Raw genomic sequence first — 27,023 nt, forward strand, 5'->3', positions numbered from 1 at the left:
TTGTAGAATGTGACTACTATTAAACCAGCTTTTTCAATTTATTTGGCTTAAAATGGAATTGTTCCCTAACAGGCAGTAAACTGAGATTTCTCTTTGTTGATTATACAGTCAACAGAACTGTAATTGGAATAAGGTTTGTGTTTCAAAGTTCCACATCTCTCTGGTTAATCCGTTCAGTGGTATCCTGGAAGGTGCTAAATAACCATCATAACAGAGGATCTGTCAGCTTGTTGCTCTTGGAGTTCTTCATAATGCACATCTGTTTTGTCTGTCTTTCCTGAGGAATCTAGAAGTGATTCAGAAAAAAACGTAAAATTACTTTTTTTAAAAAAGGAGGGGGTGTGAAGATTAGAAATATTAAAATGCCATAATTTAAAGGTCAAAGCATTGTTTTAATCAGATTTAAATGTAGCGTACAAACTTATGGTTAAGCTTTTAAAGAAGGCTTCATTTTCCCCTGTGAAGGCACCATTTTACCCCTACAGATGAGGTCGAAGCTCTACTATTTTCTGAGGGTATGTTTGTTTAAATTAATACAGACTATCCTTGATGGGAAAATGGAAGAACGTATACAAACAAGCTGTAAACTGATCAGTCAGCTCGATTTGTGACTATTGTTATCAGTGCCCAAAACAGCCCAACAAGATGACATCTGTGTGCCTAGGCCCATCATGTGGTTCAGCGTACCTACACACCAGGCTTAGTAATTTGCTACAGAGCTGACTATGCTGATTCAGTTCCCACTTCTCCAGGACTAAATTCTACAGTTCCCTATGCAGGCAAGCTTATTGCTTAAGTAAGGACCACATCTACCCATTCACACATTCAACAAATTGAAGATCTCCATTATGTAACGAGCAGAAAAAAAAATTATTTCAGTATGGTGAATGTATTCAAAATAAAGTTCTGAGGAAAGTAAGAGAAGCACTTTTGAATGTCAGAATAATTTCTGCAGTTGCAAGACCAGAGAAAACCTTGAAGCAATTTTATGTTAAAAGAAAAAAAAATAATACCCAACCCCTCTAAGCTTTCTGTTTTCTAAGAAATTGTAGCTGACTTCTTCCAAGTTTTTAAACATGGAATCTCTTGGTTGCCTGTATAGCTAAAGTACACCAAAACCACCCAACATTATAATCTGAAAAGATTAAATTGAGATCTTAAATGATGTGAGAAAAAAACTTACATGATGGAGCAAATGCTTTTTCCTTTGGGATACTAGCTATGTTTGTAGAGGACGTTGTGCAATTAAGATGGTAAACTGTATGATGTCTGAAACTTCGTTTAATGTTAAACCGTCCTTTAAAGCAAAAATCACAAGTTGTTCATTTCAGCAGTATGTCAAGCACTTAGTTGATCAATCCCCCAATTTAGTTGTAAACAGTTACTGTCCCCAACTTGACTTAAACACCCAGACAACCATGGCAGCTGTATAAAAATAAAATAAACCCTCTAAAGAGAAGGGGAATTATTAAACAGGTTGTATAGTAAAAATTCCCTGTATCTTCTTTTCAAGCATAGTATTTTTCATATGTTTAAAAAAATAAAATTAACGTAAGCATTTTGGGACACAATATGCATGAGTTCATAAATTAGCATGAGATAAAATGTTGAGATTGCACAGGTATGTCTTGAAACCACACATTCTGAATTTCAACAATTTCAAAATATTTCAAGAGTATAATCATTAAGTCAGTGTAGTTAAACATACTACTTAGAAAAGTAGGTCCTCTACTGGATAAAACAAAAAACAACAGGGAAAAAAAAAAAAAAAAAACAGAAAACTTATATACATCCTGATGTGGATCCAGAACAAATTATTTGTTTGTTGTCTGTTGATCAGAATACTGAAGCTTCTTCAAAAACATTAAAGATTAAGTTAGAAGAAATGCTACTTGAAATGTGATTTCTGATTTCTGTCTGCATAAGCTTTGTTTACTCCTGCAACTACCATTGATATCAAGAATCTGGAAGAACTCTCAGAACTCATACTCCCAGTACATGCAATGCACAAAACAGAAAAAAATTAGAAGAGACCTCAGCCCTGGTCTATGGCATAGAAGAGACCAATCCTGTAATGTTAGGCTCAGATTTGGTGCCAGCATTTTCAGAAGGGTACTAAAAATTCACAGAAGTGTAGAAAAAGGCTTCAATATGAGAACAAACCACAGAACTCAATCTAAGTTGTGAAACGCCATAGGCATAGGCTTGATATTTTTTAATTGATACAGAGCATCTTTGACCAAAGGAGGTTGAACTACATAGCCTGATGATCTCTTCAAACCTCAGTATGGGTGAACTGGTTGTGATGAGACTGATCCATGACTGATGTATGTGCAAACATCTGCAAGACTGAGTTTTTTGAAGGTCTTATCCTTTGTCTTGCAGAAGAGAAGAGCAATAAACATTACAATGAATAGAATTATAATAATTGATTTTTAAAATGTTTTTGCACTGTTGAATGTTGAAGATCATTTGATAATGCCAGTGAAAGGCAATAACTGGTCTGATTCCTTATCCAGTAAGTCAAATTAACCTAATAAACAAAAGGAGGAAATAATCAGCTGTTATATTATCCTTTCACATCATCTTATAGCTGAAGAAACCCAATTCTTTTCCACTTCTCATACATCATGTGCACCGGCCTTCTAACCACCATGGTGGCCCTTCCTGGACTGACTCCAGAATGATAACCTGTGTTTTGTACTGGGTGGTCCAAAACTGAGGACAGTACCCCACATGCAGTCTCTTAAGTGCCATAAAGGTGCTAAAAATCAATTCCCAAATGACTGACATATTGATCTGTTACTAGCAACCCAAGATGCTGCTGGCCTCCACTGCTGCAAAGGCACTATTCAGCTTGTCCACCAGGAACCATTCTTTGCAAAGCTCCTCTTTAAGCGGCTGCCTGCAGCCCATAGCAGTGCATAGCTTACTCCATTCCCATGGCCGGACTTTGTGATAAGCATCACATCCTGTCAGCCCATTTCTCCAGCCTGCTGTGGTCTTTCAACCTGAAGGGACCTTCATCCAGCATGAATGTCCCCCACTTGCTATGAGTGCCCTCCATCACACCATCCAAGTCACTAATACAGACGTTAGGCAGTGCTAGCCCAAAAAGTGATATCTGAGGCAAGTCACTCGTAAGAGGCCATCATCCAGACTTCATCTAGACTTTGTCTACAACCAGTTCCTTGAATCTGACACTCCAGCCAATTTTCCATCCACCTTGTCATCCACTTTTCCACTCTATGTCTCAGTAATTTGACACTGACTGCAGGTCTTGGCTAAAGGCAAGATATACACCATCCACTGCTATCCCCGTGAACCCAGAGCTGTCTATTTCTTCAAAGACTAACAATGTTAAGTTACAGCATCTCTGGATGTTCCTTCAACAAAGAAGGGTGAAGAACTCTGCAGCTTCTTTCAGTAATATGAAGTATCAGAGGTAAGTACTAATTGTGTTAATGGTGGAAGTGTTATTAAAATTAAATTTGACTCCAATAATATAACATTGATATACTACCCAAGGAACGTTGAATGCAGCCACACAGTGGTCATCAACCATGAAACTTCAGAAAAAATTCAAAGATTGTACTCCCAACGCATCACATCTAAAGGTTCTCACAGTACTCCCCAGCCACACTGAGGCAAGCACGACAAAGACAACCAAAGCAGGCCAGCTACTTGCTGCCTTCAGCTGCTGTTCAGAAATTTCGAGCTGCAGCTATGGGAAAATGTGGCCATCCCAAGCTCTGGTCCTGCTTCGGGAAAATAAAAAACAAGAGAAACACTCACGTGGATCCTCTTCCCTCTCTTGCATTCTCATTCTCATGTGCATATTAATGACGGCATTAGCCTTCTGTCTATTTATGGTAACACTGGGTTCCATCATTATTTCTGTCAGCCTAATGTTATTCTTTATAGCCTTGGAAGCTGTTGATCTGGCAACCATTGGTAACTGTGTCTGGTAACAGTAGTCTGTAAAATCAATCTCCCTGTCTTGAAGGCTTTTAATACTGCGGGGAGAAAAAAAAAAAAAAAGTGTTTGGGAATTAATTACAGCAAGAAATGGCTAAATATTAGTTTTTGCAGTTCTATAATGTATGTTATTTTCATTTTCAACAAATAGAAACCAATACACAAACTAATAGCTTAACCAAAATGATATGTAAAGAGCCAGTCTAGGAGCTGAACGGAATCAAGCAGCAGTCAGTACCCAGGGCTGTGGGCTCAATCCACTCAGTTACAGCTCCTCAAGGTCTTCTTCCAGAGTCAAATTTCACATTAAAATATATTTTTTGTTTATGACTGTGTTATTTCTTGCCAAATTAGGATACGATAAGAAACGTTGATTGATCAACACCGTTGAAGCCATCTATAGGCATCATCGACTCACCATCTGTTTGTCAGCAGGGAGTAGATGTCCTGCACCAGCCTTTCTGCTGCTCCTGGTTTGCAGTGAATTGTTCCCTCTATCAGTTCCTGGGCCACGCTGAGGTTGTGTTTTGCAAAAAACTTTATGCGACAGGAAAAAAATACGTATATATATACATACATATATATATACACACACATGCATGTATCTTTGTGCATGACCAAGTAAAAAAAGATGCCTGTCTTTGAATTTGTTACCCCAAATGAGATTTTTCTTGCTGTCCCATGAAAGGTTACTTCACCATGACAAGCTTTCAGCATGAAATTTGTACCAACCAAGAGGACAACAAGCCCAGCATTCCCGACAGCAGCAGCTTATCCCAATTGTGCCAGTTTTACACACCTCATTCTTGTGGAGCAGGAGCTCAAAATGACCAATGACACACTTTAGGCCTCGTTAAGAAGCCCCAAACTGCCCATTAAAATTTTAGGGGGCGGGGAGGGAGGCCACAGCGCGTTGCAGCGCGGAGCCCTCACCCGCTGCAGCCGGGCCCAGTTGCTGAGCTTGGTGGGCAGCGAGCTGCCGGTCCCGCAGGCGCGGCTCCGGATCTCGGCGGGGAAGTAGCGCGCCAGGATCTCCGCCACCAGGTACCCGTTGGAGAAGTCCCTGCCGAGACAACACGAAGGGGCGCTGGCACCGGTTCCCGCTCCCCGAACCCCCCTTTGCCCGGCCCGGCCCGGCGCACCTGCGGCAGTGCCTGGGGCAGGCGGGGAGGTCGAGGCTCTGCAGCCAGCGGAGCACGGCCCGGGGCAGCCCGGGCTGACGGGGAGCCATGGCGGCGCCGAGCCCCGCTCCTCGCCTCACGGCAACGGCCGCAACGGCCCCAACGGCCGCAACGGGCAGGGCCGCGCGGCGGGCGGCGCTATGGCGCTGGCAGCACCGCGGAACGGGACGGGCCTCGTCGCTCCGCCGTTCCCCATGCGGCCGCACTGCGCCTTTGTTTTGTTCATACAAAGGTAGGGCAGCTGGCGAAGAAGGCTCCTTGTAAGACTGGCTGTGTTGTAGTAGTTTTCTTTGCCAGGGTTCTGGCTTGGTTCAGTGTTTGTTTCAGGTCTGGTTCCTGATGTTTCAATACGTTAGCTAAAATGTACGTCATGCTAAGAGTTCAACCCCTCAGAGCCCCACTGTACAAACGTGACAGTTTTCTTCAACTTCTGGCTAAACAAAGGATCGTTTTTTGGAAAGGATTTGACGGCCCGCTAAGGTCGTTTGTTTTGTTAGCGTGTGTTTCTGGTATGTGGCATTAGAGTGGTCTGCTCTGCCAAGGACCTGTTCCACTCCGCAGTCCTGCCAGGGCAGCAACCCACGTTCCCTATTTTGTTTGTCCCTGTTACATAGTAACAGAAGCCATTCCTGTCCAACTTGGCTCAGTTGGCTCAAGTGACTCTATTTTCATGTTATTATCTGGTAGCAGAAGATTAAAGATTATGTGGAGAACTGCACATTACCTGAGATTGAAGGCATAAAAGTACTACTGCCAGCTGGTTGGGGTTTAGTCTCCCTGCTAGGCTACCATGCTGTAGAAGTAAAGAGGAAACAGATCCCAATAGCTGCAAGCAGTTAAAATGATCTTGTTTGCTTTTTGGATGATTGCAGAGATCAGTGGTAATAGACACTGCAAATGCCGTGAGCATGTGAACATACCTAGGGGAGGTGAGACAAGATGGTAGGCACTGTAATGTAACTCTCAGCAAAAGTAACTTGTTTTCATGCCATTTTTCCGGAGTCAAATTTGAAAAGTTCACACCTGAGGATGAGAGCCTGAGTGATCGTGTTCCGTATATAAATTTCCAGTGGTGCTGTGGTTGTTTCTTGAAGTAATATACAGTAATGGTGTTGTACATAAAACCAAGAGATTACTAGTTTCTGGGTGGAAAACAAAACTACTGAACTTGCTCACTATGTACTCTAACTTCTGTTAAGAAGAGTATGCACAGTATGGGGTCCTAACGCATCTAGCCTGCCTTTAGAGGGGCTCCAGAAGGGGCTCCCACTGGAGCTTTTTGCAAGGAGCAGATGTAAATTAATATTCCTTTTAACAAGTATAAGGGTCAGAGAGCTGGATTTTATTAGGTGCACATAAATTAGCAACTGAGTAAGCATTCTTCTTTGTGAAAACTTCCTCTATAGTTAGTTCCTCGCTTAGCATCTTTCCATAGTAACGTAACTACTGAAAGGAGTCACTGAAAAGGAATGGAAGAAGGTGAATCACGAGGGCAAGTGGTAAAATTTCAGGTATCATGCTTTGGTTTGCAGGAACTGAGTGCCTGTCACTTAGGAAGTTCTCAAATGAAGATCAAATTAAAAGACAAAATTAGGAGTGCTATATTTTGATTATCTAGTCAGATTGCCTTTTTTGATAGGACTAGTTATCATTACCATGCAAGAGCATGAGTGCAGTAAAAATCCTTTGGATTTTCTGATGTCCCCTGGAGCTGTCTGCATCCCTTCTCTGGCTAAAGAGTTGAAAAATATAATTTCAGTATGGTCACAGAAATGCCTGCATTCTGGGATTCTGAAACACATTTTTTTTGGAGTTGGGAACCTGTTTATGAAATAGACAGTGGAAGAAATAATAGCTTTTTCAATGTGAGACCTGCCACATTACAGGGAATTGATGTATTTGGAAATACATCAATTGCATCCACCTCCTGAACTTAAGGTTGAAGATGTAGTAGCCTTAAGAAATCTTGCAGATGCCCTACAATCATGTCATTCTCGGAGGCAAATAATTAATATGTCCCTAAGTTATGATAGAGTACTGTTATGAAAAGATATGGAAAGAGCCCAAAGAATCCTGTTACAAGAGGGTACCAGAAAGTATCTCAGAACTAAAGCTTCTGAGGGATATTCTCCTAGAGTTTGTAGACTTGTAACTTTACTAATTTTTAAATTAGAGAATCTAGAAACTATGCATGTCTGGAAAAAAAAAGGTCATAGCACAGAATTCCAGTTCACAGCACAGGCAGTATTAAGCGAATTTTTCACTGTCATTAATGAATTGTCTATATAAAGAAAAGGAAGAAAAATGGATATGTATTTATTTATTTATTTTTTTTAATCAATGGATGTAGCGTACCTACTAACAAGTAATTTTAGGTACACAAAAAACAGAAATTTAAAAACACATAAAATAATGATTCCAAATGGACAAACTTAACAAATAATAATGAAGAAACTTTTTGCAGTTCAGGCGTGTCAAACAAATTTTAAAGTATAAATACAATTAAAATTAACAGCACTAAAGCTAATTAGTAATTAGTGTTAAGCTAAAGCTATACAATCATTTCCCAGAGTATCAGCACACATTCAATTCAGCCTTATTAGCACCTTGGTACCAGTTGCTGAATGGCTCCCAATTATTATTACATATCAACACCAGGTGTCAAAGATTTGTTTTCTTAAAGTAATATGCAAAAGGCATTTTTTTTTCTGCCCAGCAGTTCTTTAGGTAAAATATACAATAAACAGAAAGAAGAAAAAGTATTTGTTATTCAAGCATCTAAAGGTTAATTACTACGTTATCTATACTGTAAGAAATTCTTCAGTATTGTTGGCAACTGGAGTTGTGGCACAAGATGCAGTCTGGCTCTTCCCATGTAATTTCGGATACGTAGTCGGCAGAGCTGGCAAAGAGAAGAAGGTGTGGCTGCAAAGAAGAAAAAGAGAGAGATGTGTAATTATCTAAGAGCCACTGTTTTGATTTACAACAGCCTTGCACAATAATGGTATCTCTAATGTAAATTCTTTATCCTTTTTATTTTCCTTTATGGCTTTTTTCCCCTCTCAGAAATAAAGACTAGGGGAAACCTTATTAATAAACAGGCAGATATTCAAAAAAGCAAGGTCAGGGAGGTTCAGCAAATAATTTATTTTTAAATAAAAAACCTGCACACAGAAATTATCTGATTACCTTCATGGAGTAGCAGCAGTCTCTCCACTAAACTGCTTGGAGCAGCTAAATCTACAGGCCTCTCAAAATCTGTATTTTTGGCATTTATGTCTGCCCCAAATTCAAGGAGTAAGTTTACGATCTCTGTACTTGAATGCTGGGCAGCAGCGTGGAGTGGAGTTTCCAAATGCTTTCCTTTTTGCACGTTGGCACCTGGTGGGTATATGTGTGTAAAGAAATGTAAAGAAGAGATTAATTAAAATTGCAACTGACTAAATAAGATGCTAAAAAACAAAAAATATCCACTGTCTGGGGATTCCAACACTTATTTTAGCCATTTGATTAATTTTATTGCTTACAACAATAGCTAATCATATTAGTGATTCTTCTGATCCCATATACTTTTCCTAGATAGTTTTATTAGAGAGAACTGGATTTTAAGGGAAATCACTTTATAAAAAGGTGAAAAAAAAAATATAAAAAGTACATGTATAAGAAAATTTGCTACAAGTAAAAATAAACTTTTCTTATGTAAATGTTTAAAAAGAATCTCTAAACTGGAGTATTTCAATTAAAATGGACTAAACACACTTGCAATAATGAATGTCTATTCGTGAAAAAATGTCCACACAAGAGCTAAACAAAATAGATAGTATGGAATAACTTCCTTGATAAGCAAGCTGTTAATCCCTCCTAAAATTAGGTTTACCTCAATAGTTTTCTAGACTACCTTGTAAGATGAAAAAATAAAAATTAAAAATAAATAAATAAATAAATAAATATTGAGAGACCTACTGAGACCAAAAATTAGCTTCTGTGCCAAATTTTCCAACTGATAAAAAGGTTTTGGCCCTTTTAATTCCCATGTGAATAAAATAACTTTAAAATATCACAGGCCTAGCAATTCAATTTGAAGTCCAAATAGGTCACTGTTAGCAGTATTAACAACTTGAGAATATTTCCCCAGTATAATTCTCTTGCCAATTTCATTGTCTATTTGCTTTTCACTTTCTAATACACTCTCACAAACTGATCAAATAAATTCAGATAGATATAAATAGTTAATTATATTGTCAATTTACATATCCCATTCTACATTAGGGCAATCATGAATCTAGAATGTCCTGTTACAGTTTTTATTGTGTGGTAGTATTCGAATCCCAAAACATGTTAGTTTTATTTCTGGGACTCTTAAACCTAGAAATCATGAAATAGGATAGTTAATAAGACAAAGAAACTGACTTCAAAAGAAATAATTTAACTGTTCGCTTAAGTAACCTGCAATTAACTAGAAAAAAAAAAGTGCAAAGATGGCAAGGCTGTAATTATTCAAGTATATATTTTCATTTGTTGTTCTGCAGGATATTTGGAGAAACATTCTGCAGGATGCAAAAACCTTGTATCTCATTGCCTGAAATGCAATAAATAAACCTTTCTGCAGATGATGTCCCTGGACTTTTTCTGAAAGAAATTGAACCTCCAACTTATGTTTTTGTTGATTAACTACATAAAATGAAGTTTAAAACTAACTGCCATTTGCCTTACCTCTTCTTTTTGCAGCTCGGCCTCTATGTTTTGTAAAAAAGATCAATTAGAATATGCTGAAGAATGAAAAAGTGTAGGACTACATTGCTAAAAAAAATCTGTTGAAAACACAATGGTTACTATATTAAAAAAAACAAACAAACAAAAAAACCTTTCTCAAAGCTAATTTTTACCTTTGTTTTTCCTACAGAAAGTGAACATCTACAAAGCTGAGGTACGTGCTGAAAATTTTGAACACCAATTCTTATTGGTCTTGTTCCCTTTTCCCCTCATATGTTTGCTATGCCGCAAAATAATGAAAGATATGGTAAGTTATTATGAGCAAGTACACACTACAGTAAACTTGCAAATACAACCCTGCAAGCAAGGGTTCTAGTTTTGTTGATTGAGCACAGCTCACTTCACAAGTGAGTACAGCGTGCATAATTCTATAAACTAGCAGTACTTTTATTTAAATCATGACGTACCTGCATAAAGAAGCTTTCGAATACAGTGGATCTGTTGTGAAACACATGCTACATACAGAGGTGTTCCCAAATGGGGAAGGTCTTGGTCAACATCTATACCCCAGGATATCAATACCTCCAGACATTCGCTGTGTCCTGTCAGTACAAAGTAGAACAGGTTGCTCAACGTCAGTCAGTAAGCTGTCTCATTGACAAAACTGGACACAGTTCTTAACACTGTTATTGAAACATCTGTCCACTACTCCATGTTTGTTCAGAGGGTAATTTCTTACCTCTACTGGCCGCTTCATGAGTTGGGGATGGAAGACAGGACTCCCACTGAGCTTTGGCACCATACTCTAACAGGAGCTCAGCGCATGCTGCACTGCCTCTCGAACATGCATTAAATAAAGGTGTCACTCCATCAATTGTTGTAGCATTTACCTAGAATACATAAAATATAGGTAAGAACAAAATTGAAAGAAAAAATATTTTTTTAAAACAGAATATGGTTAGAAACTGCTTTAAAATATAAAAAGAAAACAAAACAAAAAAAAAGTTTAGAATAAAAATTTAGGATAAAATAACTTAACTGCTCAGTCCCTATGCTACTGTCTTCCTCTCACCATACTCCCCAGGTGAAATCAGTTCACTGGTATTCTTGTTAAACTACGTCAAGCAAAACAAAATACACTTGGTATACTGAAGACTATTTGGGCAGCAAATAACTGTTTTCAAAAGTCATTGCACTTAGCTCTTTTAATTGATACAAAAAATCCACACCTTGTATGGGGACCTTCTCTGTAGCTCTGTGAGACTGCAAGCTCCACGTGGGAATTATTTGCTATTTTCTTCTATGTTTTTAATCTCTGTGTTGGAGTGATATTTCATGGGACAAGACAAGGCTAATAGTGCTTGCTGTTCTGATACCAATGTAGCCATCCCTCAGTTTAACTGAATATTCTCAGTATGAGAGAATGATGAGAGAGAGTAGGCAAAATCGTGAGGGCTAGTGATACTAAAGCACAGGTATTTGGAGAGAGGACTCTTGCCTATCCTCTTCCATGCGTCCCCAAACACATGCCAACAATTAAAAGTACTACAAAAAAATTAAGATAGGAAAATAAAATTTGTTCTTATATTTTTTGTCTATAGTGTCTATAGTTTTGTATCTATAGAATCCTTGTGCTAGCTGAAGTGGACAGGAATTAGTTTTTGGAACACAACTATGTTTGTTTTTTTTTCTATTACTTACACATATTCTAGATGATTCTCAAAATTTAATTGAAAGGACAATAAATATTTCCATTACAAAGATCAGTGATTTGGGAAACTATAATTGATGGGGAATCTGATGTCAGCACAGATTGTAGTGAAAATTGTCTGTGAATTCTTATTTTTGATTTGGGATAACAGGGAGTCTGTACCAGGAGTACCAAAAATAGCCAATGTTCTTTTGTACTCAGACCAAAGAATTTTAAGAGCACACAAGCACAATGTGACAAAACATTTCCAGAGATATTAAAATATAAGTCTCTAAGAAGCCACTCAGTGAAAGAGGAAACCAGCAAGGAAAGACGCATTCAGAAGTTCAAAAGATAAATGACGTAATAAAATTCAGAGGAGAAATAAGGCTGGTGACACACTGCTAGCAGATTCTCTCCAATTCATTACTCTGTCTTTGTGCCATCCCACCTCTCATCTATTTTTCCTGTTGCTGTTCTTTTGTTTGAGATCTACTCTTAATGTTTTTTGTTTTTGTTTTTTTAACCTTACATCTCTCTAATGATGCTTCTTTGACTCATCACTTTCCTTTGCTAGCTTTCAGATAGCAACTTATCAACTTACTGTAATTACATGAAATAAATGCAATTAATAGGGAGAGTACAGAGAAATATCAATATAGAAAAAAATCAAGGAATATATCCTTCTCAGTTAAACCAAAGTTAGCATTGGACTTCACATACAAAAACACCCTTACATTTGCTCCTGCTTCAAGAAGGATTCTTGCACATCCTACATGATCTCCCAGGCAGGCTTCATGAAGTGGAGTTACTTGGTCAATAGTTAGTGTATCTACATTGTAACCCTAAACAAGATATGAATGACATATGAAGATCACACAGAGGCTTTTAAGAGTCATTTGCTCATACTATTCAAAGGAATAATTCATAACACTCTAAATAGGCTTAAAACTCTACTTGCAGTAATTAAATCCTCAGTGAGCATATAAAGAATCTTTCAATCAACGTAGATAACAATAAGTTGTCGGCTTTTTTTTTTCCTTTAAATCAGTTATATTAGAACCAGAAATAGGGGTTATGAAGAAGATGGAGCCTGACTCTTGACAGCAACAGGACAAAAGTCAAGAGACACAAGTTGGAATGTGGTGAAATCCAATTAGTTATATGGGGAAAAAAAATCTCACTGTGGAGATGGTGAAACCCTGCAACAGGGCTTCAGAGAGGTTGGGGCATCTCCACCATTGGTGGTCTTTAAAATTTAAAGCCCAATAAGGCCCTGAGTCTAAACTGTCCCATTATTTTAAGATTCTCTGGTTTACAGTTCAAAATGCCTAGAGAAATCTAATAAATTTTAGCAAGGAGAACACTTCGTCGGTTGATAAAAACACCAAGCTCTTGAAATTTGCTACAGTAGTTACTGTTCAATTCTTAAAAGCTAATTCATCAAATGTTATTTAGTATAATTTATCAGTATTGTAGCAACTAATATGACAATACTGTAATATTAACATGTAATTGTATAAAGTCTCTCCCTTTGCTAACAAAATCCTTTTTTAATCACAACTGTGCAACAAACCTAATCTTCCAGTGATACCTCTCAACAAGTATCTTCCTGGCTAGCTCTATTTCCTGAGGACTTTTTAAAGCAGTGGAGCAATGATCCTTAAGGACCCCTTCCAACTCAGATAGTTCTATGATACATTGATTTACACCACACAGGAGGGGAAGACTGATAGACATTTAGTTACAGCTTTGGTAAAGATTAATTTTTTGAGGTTTTAAAACATACAAAAGAAATATTTTAAATATTATATCTTATTGTATCAAAAATTTGTAAATGTGAATTGCTTTGAAAAGTTCGGGTGAATGAAAGCAAAGCAAAACATACTAAATCAGCATTAATTATCTATGCTGAGAAATTAAGTAACATTAAAAAATAAAGCAATTTTAAGAACACAGCCTTCACCTGTGACAATAAAGTCTTTAGAGAAAGAAGACGTCCTTGACTGGCTGCCTCATGCAGAGGTGAGCGATCTGCCCAAGAACCTATATAATAACAACATTTATTGAGTAAACCATAGGAATTAGGAGGCTTTTGGAACGCACAGAGCAAAGCAGAAAATATAATGCACAGAATGAAGTCAACTGTCCTGTGGAAATAACTGTTCCCCTTTAAAGACTGTATTTAAAATGATAAGTTTATAAACAGTAAAAAATATATTATTAACTGTATTATATTATATTGTTAACTGTAAACATCTATAATAAATGATTATGTAGTACAGAGGAGAACAAACATTGCTATATTGATTTCACTGCTGTGATGTAATAGATGCAGTGATTGCCATATTTCTAACTTGTACTTTTTCATTATTTATTTTTAAAAATCATATAATTTATTTTAGCAGCTATCATATAGCAGTTTACAGGCTTCAACAAATCAGTATTTAAACCTAAAACAAATATAAGCCTGCCTGAAAAAGTGCAGAAAGCACTTTTTTTTAATTAGAAATACAATTTGGAAATCCCTCTGCATGATGAGATTAATCTGCTGCTACATAAATTCAAGAAGAGAAATACAGTGAGAATTCATACTGCAAAAGGTTGCTATAGTAGGAACAGGATATTAAGTCCTGAAATTATTAGCACTAAGAATAGGCAGTTATGCTTAAAGTAAAGTTTTGCATTTATTTTCAAGACTTGTCCTGCACCCCTCTCCCACCCAATTAAAAAAAAAAAAAAAAAAAAGACACAACTCCACAACCCCTAACTACAGCCCAAGTCCCAGAGCTCCCCTGTGGTTCCTGCTGAAGAGCCTGCCCTTTCCTCTAGAAGACTGGCTGCTGACAGCCCTTTCATAGCCAGACAGAGTTGCAAGCATAACTGATAACATTTTATTGTATGAATTTTGCAAATGAAGTTTTGAAAGACTATGTAAGAAAGAGCCATCTTCAAAATACATTATGAATTACCAATATTTATTCCTGTTAGAAAAAGTCACTTGAACTCTAAGGTGCTGATGTAATAACTGGTGAAACCTGCAGCTTTCTAAATCTTGCAGTTCTTCCTAACACTGGCAGATTTTTTTTTTCTCACCTAGCTGTCTGGAATGAACGTATGGGTTAGGACTAGGACTTTTTTGGCTTCCTTACCAAAGTTTATACTGTACTTTTAGTTCACCAGTCATAAAGTCTTTGTTGATTAGAAGCAGACAGCCACAAAAATGGCCAGCCATGTTTATCATCATTTAATTATCATGGCCACTTGAGGGCAATCCCCCAGCTGAGTGACTTTATGTCAACTACCTGCAGAGACTGCGGTTCCACCTTTGGAACCATGCTATGGATTTGTTGCCAGCTATTACCATTATGCTGAAATCATCCAAAATGTACAGTTGTTAAACGGTATGGTTGTGACTTTGTTCTTTATCTTCTTCCTCTACCATTTATTTCTCTGTTCATAGTTTTCTCACAAGAATTGAAATTGGAACTCTAATTAGAAATAACTGTATGAGGAGAACAAAAGGAATCCTAAATGGGCAATTTTGTAATATTACTGTTAGCAGCCACTATGTTACAGATTTATTTTAAATCAGAGTGAAAAGTTAATGTTACCTTTTTTTTTTTTTCTGGTGTAACTTACAAAAACTAAAAAAAAATCCTTGCCAAGGTTAAATGCAGTATTTTGCAATTTTTACTTCTAGTAGGAACTACTGAGCTAAAAGGCATACACAAACTGACTGGAATTTTAGGAAATATTACACAATAACTGAGCTCAGAAATCTTACTGACTTGATTTTTCAAAATGCCAGTATTTCCTCTCTGCCATCCCAATAAGCTCAAATACAGTTACCCTATTGTAGTAGCTTGAATGTTTGTGTAATCACTATGAGAATTTTGACTGATGTTTTCCTCCTTCTATCCTTCTACAGCAGTATCTGAACCAGTACTCGTGTTGTTCTAATTCAAATGAAGCTAAATTCATTAAGTTCTCCTTTTTGCAGCTGCAAAAAATCCTCAAAAATAATTAAAAACTGCATTTAGAGGCTGCCTTTGAAATGTTTTCCTCCTTTCTCCTCAGATAAGAACTTCTCTCTCTTGATGGTTTACCCTACTCCTAAATTAACAGGAAGAAAAAGACACAACCGTTATATAGGAAAAAAAATCTAATAATATTGTAAAATCTATAAAATCTTTATCCCTATTAAATGTACTCATACTTTGGACATATTTTGTGGCTTTGTAGAATTCTAAACCAAACGAAGATGCAAGCAGAATCTGAAAACACCGTTATTCCTGAACACCATTATATTTGAAAACACCTTTCATTCCTCCATCTCCTTCCCCCATGGATTGCTCAGAAGAATAACTGTTAATATTACAATGTCAGTGAAATTTGAAAAGCAAATGATGCCAGATCCCATTCTTAGCTCTGTTTTGCATCTAGGCCCACCTTATATCCCAGCTTTCAAGTAGGCATCAAGCAGCTCACTGTTTCTGCTAAATCCATTAAAACCTACATGTTTGTACTACCTCTATTAGAAAGAAAATCTGTAAGAAAAATACTGCAGGAAAAAAAATGTGCAAACCAGGTTTGGAAAAATTTTTTCACATTCCAACTAATTTATTGGTAAACATAATAATCGTTAAATATCACAGGTACAAGAATACGTTAAAAATAAATACAGAGCATAAATAAACATCAAAGTTGTCTTAAAATAAATTCTTTATCTAGCTCACTGCCTTCTGCTAATCTACAAAGCTTGCTATGGCTCTTACTTAGAAAGCATTCACGAGAATATAAATAAGGAAAAATTTTAATTCAGCGTTGTCTGTAACAGCAGTATTAGCAAACACCGTCTGTTCCAAAACTGCTAATGTATTAAGTCCCTACTGATGTAGTCCCTGACAGACGCTGAATACAAAGCATCTTGAACTATATTTAGAAGCCACACTAGTTCCAAGCTTGCTGGCATAGAGTTTACCAGGAAGGGCAGCCTGCACTGCTTTGTAAACACTAATAAGAAAGAATAAATATATTTAGTGTATTAACAGTCATAGTTAAAAATAAAATTACAAAGTATCATACAGTACCTAAATCTCCGTCTCCCCATGGCACTTCCAACCAATTGCAATTATAAATCCTACTCATTTCTTTCAATCTGAAAAATAAATAAATAAATTAACCTGCTCTTGCTAGTTGGGCCTGTTCTCAATACTCTCCAGCTATGTTTGGAAGGAGATCAGCAGCTCACTGTAACATGAACTTTCACCCTGCAGTAAACACAGCTCTGAAGATATGAGCATGTGCAGTTGCCAGTTTCTTTTCTTATGCTAAAGGACAATGGCCTTTTATTTTTTTTTCCCACATTTCTTTTTTTTTTTATGTAACAAAAGTGCCAGCATCTGTGTATTTGCTTCCCAAGACAGCTTAACTTGAATTTCAACCCAAGAGAAACTCCTAGTGAGATCAAGAGAACCTTGAGCTGAGTAAGATTTGCAAAATGAACTCCTCCCTTTTTAACCTCATTCAATTAGTTGGTATCCTCAAACATCATTATTAGTGCAGAGATTTCTAAGGGAAGCACTGCCAAATGTTTATAAGTCATTTTCCTATTTTCTTAGAAAAGAAAGAAGCAGAGATATTCTCAACATGTTGCAAATGCTGCTTGATTTGCTCAGTGGAATGGGTTTGTATTTTAGCAGTTCACTATTGCCTATTATGTTCTTAACAATTCTTGGGCTATTAAACTGTTTTTAATAACTAATCTAAGCGGTGAAAGTATCAGTCCACCCCTAAAATTGGGGATTTGCAGTTCAGGTTTTGATCTGTTTCTGTCATTAACATTATTTTCTTCCATTTTCGTATAACCTGCACTCCTCCACATCTACCTAAAATTACCTGTAAGCCATTCCTGCACAAACAATCATAGCAGTAAAATACTAAGTAAAAACATTTTAGTTGAAGTCATTAGACCCAGTCATTCCATCCATTCAAGTGGCATTTAGGTATTTCATTTCAGTATTTTAAATCATCATTGCTTTAATTTGACTTTATGTGTTATAACTATATATATATACATATACACACACAAACATGTAAATATACACATACAAAAAAAATGAAACTTTGGTTGATTCACACCAATATTCTTTCCAGTGCTTATCATCACATAGACTTTCAAAATGTGGTGATTTCATTCCAACTGCAAAAGACAGCAATATCCTATTCCTGAAAACCACACAAAACAAAACTTCTTCCCTCACACAGTTTTGTTTGTCCATCTACATGACATGAATGCACATTATACTTGTAATTCTGGTGCTATATTCACTGAATTAGTATTCAGATTATTTTATATCTCCATATCTAGTAGGATCTTCCAACCTGAACATAATATTTAATAATTGTATATTGTCTGTTTAATAGCATTCTCCCAATACCATAAAAATACTTCAAAGCCCTTATTTAATCCACCTTCATAGCATCATCCATTCTATGCAACTATAACTTTTTGGTTCCTATAGCTAGGAACCAAAAGATGGAATTTTAAGGCTCTAATTGGAAAACTCATATAATAGTGTTTTTTTTTCTTTTTGTCTCCGGAGTACTTAGGTGTTAGAGTGTACGTTGAAAGCATGGTTTAATTATAGCTACGAGAGCACCAAACTGCTGAAATTTCATGCTTAGATAGTAACCACAACCCACCAACAAACTTTTAGGTTAGACGACTGCTTTTAAAACACACAGGGGCCACAACAAAGACAAGAACATAGTTTTCTTTTAGGGATGGGGCATAAGGAAGTTAGCTCTTTTTTCTTGTGGATTCCTACCATTGACTACATTCCTTTCAACCTTTGCAACATACAAGAATATAGAGGGTGTATTTCTTCTGTATATAAACCTAATGCATTCTCAGAAAATCATCCATCTTGCACATCAAAGAAAGTAGGATCTTTGTGGAAAAGTACAGCAGGTGAACGTGTTGTCAAATACTGTTACTGGGCATTAGAGGATCAAATCACTGCGGCCCAAGCAACATTGCTTTTAACAATTCCTAAATCCTGAGCATTTGCTGTTGCAATTTAACAGAAATGCGAGCCACTACACTGTATTAAAAGCCTTAAAAAAAAAAAAAAAAAAAAAAAAAAAGACAGGTGCCAACAGAAGCTACATTATGCTACGTGAAGGCAATGATAGTGAGGATGGCAGCAGCAGCAGCAGTTGTTGCTGCTGGCTCTGAGCCAGGCCTTGCACACCCAGGAAGAAACATGTCAGGCCCCTTCTCCTGTCACATGAGAGCACAGCAACAACTCCCCTGCCCATTACTCATGCACAGTCTGTTTTTTCTGTCTTTTTGGAGGATCAACAACAGGCTGGATATTCTTCTGGACCAATGTAGCTTTCAGACACTGTGTGCCATAGCTAGAGCACCAAAATCTAAAATCACATTAACCTCTAAATCAGTAGATACTTTTAGACCCACATCGGATTTGACTTAAGCATGTGGAGCAGCTGGTGACATTGTAAGGCTAGTATTGTTTCCTTGGACTGTTATTAAAACAAGTTTTTCAACAGACTGTCAACTAGAAGCTGACAGAAGAGGAATACTGGCAATCTGAGCTGACTTGGGTCTTTGGAGCATTTCTGCCTGAAGTAATTTTGTTCATCAAAACCAGTCTCGGCCTTAAGCCAGACTGCCAGCAATTTGCCCCAAGCTGTGCTCAGAATTCTCCGTATTTTCTCAGTTTGACAGAGTGCATGCAGCATGTGGTGTAATTCCTAGTCATAGAGGCTCGATGGCCAGCAAAGCTGGGGCTAGTGTGTGCTGATTTTTGTCACATATAGGAGATTTTGCTCAAATAGCCTGGTTACGGACCCTCGTGCCAGTAGGCTAAAAACCTTTTCATAACCTGGCTCTATTTTTTTCCCTTCTACTAAATCTTAACGTTGACATGCCTCCTGCCACCCCATCACTTTTAGCCTATTTTCCAGTCTGCGTATTTCATGCATTGCTGTATGACTTCCTCTTCCTCCGTTCTGCTAGGGTGCCTGGGGAACAAAATCAGGATTCAGTAACTCTCACAGACGGGAACAGAGAGGGAAATAAAGTGCCTTCTTCAGATTTAGTATTAGATATACTTGTTATTCAAGTGAACGGCGACAAACAGAAGCATCAATTGCAACAGCAGTCTCCTAGTACTTCAGGCATCAGTCATACACCCTGCTAGTTGGTCTCAAGGAGGCTGTAAGTAGCTGAACCATGTTAAGATCAAATCTTCAGAAAAATTTACTTTCTGTATTTGGCTGGGATTTTGAACTTTTGTAACATATAGCTATGTTTTACGTCGTAAATTCATAATTATGCACAACATTAGAAAATCTCTCTTTCCTGTCTCCTGTCTCTTTAATACTCTTATTTTCCTTGAGTATTTTAACATCTCCACTTTTGAAACACTTGAATTTCATATAAGATCAACAATACAATTGTTTTTGTCTTTTTTCCCCCCCTTACACAGCCTTAGGATGTGGTCAGTATTACTTATGACTATGATAACCATTTTAAGAAGAAGTCCTATTAGACTCTCATGATTACTCAAAGCTCCCTTTTACACATTTGTTTTCCGAAAACAAAAAAAAAAAAAAAAAAAAAAAAAGAAAAGAAAAAAAAAGGAAAATGTGACTCAGGCAATAGCAGTCCTAAGCACTTCTTTTATAATACAGTTTGTTCTTCATTGCTCAAACTGCCTGTGTGCAATAACTTAATTACCTCATAAGTACTTTTCTTTGCAAACCCTTAGAATTATAATTTTGTCCTTAGTATCTCAGTTCAGGACACAATAATTCTGTCACTTGTAGTTCTTCCATTGCCTCTTGCTTCTGTTACCTATAAACTGCTCTTTATATATAAAGTTACTCCTCCCCCTCCTTTCATTCTCTAATTTGCTGTTGTAAATAATTAGCCTTCAGTATCCAGTTACCTTGTGTCCGGACAGCAAAAGTCAGGGTAAGTCAAGCCTTAAACACTGCCATAAAACAAATAAGACAGATAAACAAGAAAGGGTATTTTAGATACCTGATAAGAGTACAGAAAAAAAAAAAAAAAAAAAAAAGTAATGAAATATCCTCAACACCCTTGAGTTAACGCATGCAAGAAAGCAGAGTGCCTTTAACATAAACATGCATTTATATTACAGCTCAAACAAACAACAGTTTAGACCTAGAACATGGTAAATTGGGTCAGGTTAGCGTATTTCAGTACACAGTTTCTGAAATGGCTGCTGTACTAACCTTGGCTGGTCAGAATACCCCAGCTAGGTTTTCGTTTCGCAGGACACTCCCCTATACTTTCTAGGCGTCTTTTGGGGAGATTGTGGCTCCTCTGAACAGCAGTGCTTGTTGTCATTGTTTGTTTCTGGAGGGAAGTCTGGCTGTCATTGCTGCAGGTATTCCGGTCTGACGAACATCCACAAATGGATTTCTACTACCTTTTTTCCTCCTTTCGTTTTTTCACAAAGGCTCTTGTACTTACTGTAGAATAGCTACAACACTGAAATCCATTCAGTAACATTTGCTAGCTTGGACTAATGGGTACGTAGCGGGGGAAGGGAAGGATTGCTCTAGCATTTTCTATTTTTAAAGCAGAGAAAGAATCAGCTTAGCTACAGCATGAGTCTTAACTGTTTACATGATTTAAAAGGATAGAATGTGTTAATTTTTCACTAACTAAATCAAAAAGAAAGAGATTATTAAAGCATAAGTATTCAGTGCTTTTTTTCTTGAATAACAAGCAACCTAAAACAGAAAAAATAAATCTGTTTTTATCACATTGTCAAATCTTATAGTAAGAGACAGAAACAATAATTATTACTGCAGCAGGCCTTACTCCTATGTAATTTGCAGTTAAGAGGGAGATTTTGGAATTCAGAGGAAGCTGTGAAATTATTTTTTTTTCTCAAGTAGGGGAGAAAGGTATCCTATAGATGTCAACTAGAAAGTACATCTTTAATTTTAAAAAATGGTTTCACTATCAAAAAAGACTTCATTGGTTAACTTCAATGGGTTTGATCCCATTATGAAAGTAAGGCTGCAGTCTTGTCATGAGAAGCAAAAGCTGCTATTTCTTAAATAAATAATGAAAACAAGGACAACCAACTACTAGTAGCATTTTTGTTTGTTATTATGTATCACACTGATACTGCACAACAGAAGTCTGCAAAGAGAAGCAATCCACAATAAAATTCCAGCATGCTATTCCTTTATGATAGTAACAAAGATTAAATGATTTCTAAGTGATTTCTTTGTAATAATAACAAGTTGTTGTGCTGCCTTTACTTCTGCCTCCCCACCCTCTAATACTTCCTTCACTAACCTTTTCTACTAATACAAAAACTAGCCATCTGTAAACTTTATAGAAGGAAATTAACATTACTGGGGTTTGCTGGTACTGTTCTTTTCAGGTTTTCTTTTTACTTGACAAAAATGAATCCCTAAGATACTGGAATAATACAAATGTATTTCATGAGATTTTCTAGATCCCTCTTGTTTTTCCTTAAAAGAAAATCAAGGCAATTTTATAGTTGGGTGGGGTGAGGGGATGATGAAAGAGCAGCCACAATTTTTTACCTTGAAATTGCTGAACATGAGAACTGTCTTACTGGAACAGTGTTACACTGTTTACAGAAGAGAAGTAGGTGGGCTACTTCTATTCTCACAATAGAGAACAAAACTGTGCTCTTCCAGAGGTTATGCTCTTTTCAGAAAGTTCTTTTCCTCAGATATTATCTAGCTGAATCAGCCAGACTGTCTAACCAACTGTGATAAGTACCTCTATACATCCAGCAATCAGACTCTGCAAGTAAAAGTTGGAATAAGCTTTTGCAAAAGGGTGTGGACATTATATATAACCTTAATACTAAAATTAGTTGTCAACTCATCGTATCTTCCTCAAGAAAATAAGTATGAGAAAATACAGCAAATCAACAAGAAGCCTTACTAAGAACATGTATACATGTGTCTGTGTCAGGAAGATATCAGCACTATTTTCCATGTGAGAATTAACTGATGACAATTTCTGTACTTGGCATGGTTCAGAGGCTCATCTCAGTTTTACGTTTTCTTTGCATTTGGAATGGAATCCCAGCGCTTTCAGGAGAAGGTGGTGAGGATTAGGATCAAGCAAAGCATCTGGCACTGTAGGGCAGGGATTGACAGTGGGCTGGGAAGACAAGAGCTACATGTCTTTGTAGGAGTGGGTGAAGCTGTCAGCTGACAGTGAAGCTGGGTCCTTCAAGTGGAGTGCCACAAACAACATGGACGCAGGTCATACTGCTTGCTTCCCACAGATATTCCAACCCACACGTTATTATTCTCACCATCCACACAGGTGTGACCATGCAGTAGCAAGAAAAACACCACATACACAGAAACCTTTCATGGCTTCAGAGAAGACTCCCTGGAGAGTCAGCAGCACCTGCTCATTCTCCTCTACAAAACTGCATAAGAAGCAATAAGCTATCAATGAAAGTAGACTACCCCAAAAATCTGCCAGCTTCAGAAGTATCTCTATTCCATAGACACTTGCCATTCCAACATAGTTTGAACACTTTGAAGGACATCAAAGCACAATAAAAATGTATGCTGTTTCTTCATGCTGTTTCTCTGAAGTGGGCAAAGCTCTTCATATTCTGGGCAAAAGTCATATCAAAACCGTACATAAAGTGTTTGTTGTTTTTTTTTCTTTGAAGTGAAAGCTAGACCAACATCAGAATCAACTAAAAATGTATTAAAAATATAACTGTGATGTTGATATGAAGAAAAGATGGACATATACTTAAAACCGTGTGGTAAGACTGAAGAACCAGGTATTTCATTTCCACCCCTTACATGGAATTGCTATGTGATCTTGCTCAAGTCAGCCATCCATGCACTGTGTGCATCAACTTTAAAATGAGCATCAGTTTTCTCTCAACCTCATTAAGTAATAAAGCCACTACTACTTGAAATTACTCAGGTTTGGTACCTAGATTATGTTCTTCAGATTTTTTTTTTTTTATTATTATTATTTTTGCTATTGAAGACAAACATTTCCAAAATCCATTACAAAACCTGTAACATAAATCTAAGTAGACACCTATGTATGGAGAAAATATCATAAACCACTATTTTGCTGCCCTGGTACACAAGTAATTATGGATAGTATTCATGTTATGTATATGTCCATTCGTATATTCATGTACCCATGGGAGCAATGCAGCTAACTATCCAAAAAACTACAAGAGGAAGGGGCAGACACTACAGTTACAAAATATGGAAACTGGAGGATTTTACTGATGAGTTTGGAATTCTGACTTAATTTAACTGACAGGCTTTGAATAAACCACGACGTTGCAGTTGATTTACAATTAGTGCTTTTATATCCCAATAGGTGAACTGTTAGAGGAAACTTCAAAGCTATTTTCTTCACGATGTTTTTATCCAGATTTTTATTTTAAAATAAAATTCAGTACAGTTTCAAACATTTCTGTGTCAGCAAACAGCTCTGAGTTTACAGGGGCAAATTCCATGGGGAATTCACTCTATTTTCAAGGCTATTCGTAAGGCCACGCAGAGGCAACTACGATAACACACAAAAAGATGCTTAAATAAAAACAACAACAACAAAAAAAAGAATCCTTTCAACACATGATGAAGCATGATGAAGCCCGATGCAGTATAGTCTGAACTCCAATAACATTAATTTATCTTAAGAAGGATTGGACAAAATTGCACTATTTTCAGATGTCACAGATTGGTGGTTTTTTGTATGCCATACTCCTGAAGTAAGCCAACTAATGTGCCATTTAGCTTCCCAAAGTGTTTTGTACTTTTAGAATTGGTCACTCTACCTTTTTGGGCAGTATAATCAGTAAGTGACTGCGTGGAGCCTACCATGTTATATCCTGGAACAGGACTAGAAACTGGCAGCAGCAGGACAGGAAAGGACTAGAACCCCCTTAACAATAACAACAAAAAAAAAGATGCTTGCGTGTACTTGTGTATTTCATGGCCAATTCAATGATATAATTAGCAGTCAAGCAGAAGCTTAGGCATTACCCAGGTGTCACCAACCAGTTCTCTGTCCTCCACATCTTGACAATGCCAGCAGATACATGTATGTAGATAATGCTTAAATGATTACTATTTATTTAACCAGAAAATGCTATTTTTCTATGCCACTATAAAGAAAACCAACAATCCTACTACAGACTCCATTTTACAGTATTCTAACTCTCTGTTAGCTGGAAATACAAAACAAACCTGGGCTTCAGATTTTGACAGAGAGCATGAAGGGCCAAGGCATGAGACCAGTAGTTCACATGGGAATGGTACAGCACACCCCAGATTGAATCTTCAGACAATTAACATGAGAGCCTTAAAGAGTGAGATGAGATCTATTGCCAGAAAGGCTCTAGACATAGCAAAAAGTAACATCCTCTAGTGCAACAGATGGAGCATGCCATAATGGATTTATGACCAGCCAGGCAGCATTGCTGCAATCACGAACAGAGCTCAGTACTTAGGCACGTAATGCATTCCCCCAAAGCCATCATCATCCAACCCTGGCAGAAGTTCACTCACTGCTTGCTTGCATTGCAAATGTTTGAGAACATCTCCTACAAGAGAAGAGTGTGAATAGCAGAACTCTGGCCATAACAAGCCTATGGGTGCGGGAAGGAACATCGCCTTCAGGGAGCTATGCTATTTTGGTATCCCCATGATGCCTATGCCTTGCTGCTGCTGTAAAAAAAAAAAAAAAAAAAAGGCAAATACAGGTGGTGCATTTGAGCTTGCCCTAACCCAGTTCAGGATCTTCCTCATGGCTTTGTTTTTTGAATAGTTGCCTGTAAGGCCTTGCAGGTAGATTCCTCTATCATTTGCTCCAGGATTATATTTTCATTTTATTGCTGTGCACCTTTAAAACCTGTGCCTGTAGGTTTTAAGCTACAACAGAGTTCAAACAGTTTTGTTTGTACTTGTTATTCATCTTATTATTCATCTCACCCAGAAAAATAAATCAATTGATGAAGGGAATTTCCATGTGAACATGTACACAAATCAAGCATGTCAATAGGATCTGTGATGGTGACAAGTTAAAGTCCACCTTCAGAAAAGACACATATTAAGGAAGTGCACACGAATGATACTGATCGTAATATACAGCCTGCAGTGATGGTCTTCCCAAGGAGGTCCTAATGTACAAATACAGACAGGAATAAAATAAAATACAAAGGAACCTACATGATAGGATAACTCACTTCCCTTCAGGGAAGCAAGCATGAAAACAGGCCCCATCAGATACATTCACTGGAACCTTCTGTAGCCTCAGAGATTTTCTTTAAGGTGGGGAAAGAGCCAGTGCTTGCCAACAGTTGTGCTTGGTTTTTGCTGCTACAGACAGGTCAGAGCTCCAGTTGCATGAATTTCCATGCCAGTCTAGTTGCATCACATAGCCTTCACCAAAATGCCTTTAAGGTATCAAAATTATGTTCTTCAGAGGAGAATGGTTCTGGTGTCTTGTAGATGTTGGTGTGATTTGCTCCACTCTAAGCAAGTGTCTAGAATCTTGAGATTTACTTTTAAGTATGACTCTTCCTTGGCCATTATTTGTCATACTAGGCAAAGTTATTCTGCATGTAAGAGGGGATGACAAGCTCCATCAAAAAAACTCCGTTCTGAACTTTTCAAAAAGAACATTCTCACTATCTTAAACATTTTTACACCATTAGCTTACGTGCTGCATATGAAAAACAAATGCTAAATGTGGCACCTTACACTGAGTGCTATGGCGAATAGGTATGCCATACAATATTCCTATCTAAATGAATCTCTATTGTGTCCAGGAAGCTATTAGAGGTCTTATACAGCTTTTATTAATAGAACTGTGATCTCTGTGGAATGCAAGTTGAGAAAATGCCTCGTGCCTATCTTCCCTACCTAACAACTGTTGCTGAGTGACATTATCAATTGCAACTTGTTAGAGCAGAATAATAGGAAAACTTCTCTAATCATTTGCTACAGTTCAAAAATCAAGCTTTCCACATAGTGGATCTCTAACAGTGTAACATAGCATTATTTCCAATTTCCAAGTTGTATTTAATGGACCTTGTTGCTCGGGTCTTCCCAAACAGTGCTCAGTGTACAAGAAAAAGCAGGGAACAGCAGACTTAATACTATTTACCAGTCTCATAATCTTGAAAGGAGACGGGTACGCCAGTCTTAAATGGCATAATCCTAGCCATTGGCTTAATTTAGGATAACTAGGAATAACTAATGTACTGGGCATTTCTACCATGCATGGCCATGGCTGATAAAGCAGAGAAGGGTAGCTTAGAACTTGCCATGTTCTGAGATACTCCAGATACTCCAAGAGTATCAGGAGTAGACTTTTATTTTTTTGACCTATAAGAAACAAGAGTGTG

General features: G+C 37.3%; 2 protein-coding genes and 1 long non-coding RNA gene across 6 annotated transcripts in view; 1 reads left to right on the forward strand and 2 right to left on the reverse strand.

The window, feature by feature from the left end:
• SPATA4 (spermatogenesis associated 4) lies at positions 1-5,349 on the reverse strand. The gene is made up of 6 exons (XM_068681256.1): positions 5,121-5,349; positions 4,912-5,041; positions 4,397-4,515; positions 3,796-4,016; positions 1,184-1,297; positions 1-286 (listed from the first exon to the last, which is right to left on the reverse strand). Exons 1-6 carry the CDS (start codon positions 5,207-5,209, stop codon positions 195-197), a joined length of 765 nt encoding a protein of 254 aa, XP_068537357.1. The 5' UTR covers positions 5,210-5,349; the 3' UTR covers positions 1-194.
• Positions 4,885-16,147, forward strand: LOC137856197 (uncharacterized). The gene is made up of 3 exons (XR_011096277.1): positions 4,885-5,022; positions 10,063-10,086; positions 15,566-16,147. It is a non-coding gene; the product is annotated as an uncharacterized lncRNA (long non-coding RNA).
• The window catches only part of ASB5 (ankyrin repeat and SOCS box containing 5), a 27,892-nt gene continuing 8,335 nt past the window's right edge, over positions 7,467-27,023 (reverse strand). The window contains exons 1-8 of one of the 4 annotated variants that reach the window (XM_068681255.1): positions 20,854-20,938; positions 16,656-16,723; positions 13,529-13,608; positions 12,300-12,407; positions 10,612-10,762; positions 10,340-10,474; positions 8,349-8,540; positions 7,467-8,084 (exon numbers count right to left, since the gene is read on the reverse strand). In XM_068681255.1, the coding sequence (XP_068537356.1) occupies positions 7,957-8,084; positions 8,349-8,540; positions 10,340-10,474; positions 10,612-10,762; positions 12,300-12,407; positions 13,529-13,608; positions 16,656-16,713 (852 nt within the window). In that variant the 5' untranslated portion in view covers positions 16,714-16,723; positions 20,854-20,938 and the 3' untranslated portion in view covers positions 7,467-7,956. Of the gene's footprint in view, positions 8,085-8,348; positions 8,541-10,339; positions 10,475-10,611; positions 10,763-12,299; positions 12,408-13,528; positions 13,609-16,655; positions 16,724-20,853; positions 21,158-27,023 lie in introns of those variants that run through there. The other 3 variants (XM_068681254.1, XM_068681253.1, XM_068681252.1) reach the window with 3 other exon arrangements.

This window comes from Anas acuta, chromosome 4, assembly GCF_963932015.1.
Source record: "Anas acuta chromosome 4, bAnaAcu1.1, whole genome shotgun sequence".
NCBI lineage: Eukaryota > Metazoa > Chordata > Aves > Anseriformes > Anatidae > Anas > Anas acuta.

What these genes read in the sequence shown, in the direction of transcription:
- SPATA4 (XM_068681256.1), bottom strand. Translation starts at nt 5,209, where the DNA reads ATGGCTCCCCGTCAGCCCGGGCTGCCCCGGGCCGTGCTCCGCTGGCTG. An exon ending in TGCCCCAGGCACTGCCGCAG is followed by an intron (nt 5,042 to 5,120) that starts GTGCGCCGGGCC and finishes TTGTCTCGGCAG; the next exon opens with GGACTTCTCCAACGGGTACC. An exon ending in AAAAGCATTTGCTCCATCAT is followed by an intron (nt 287 to 1,183) that starts GTAAGTTTTTTT and finishes AATCACTTCTAG; the next exon opens with ATTCCTCAGGAAAGACAGAC.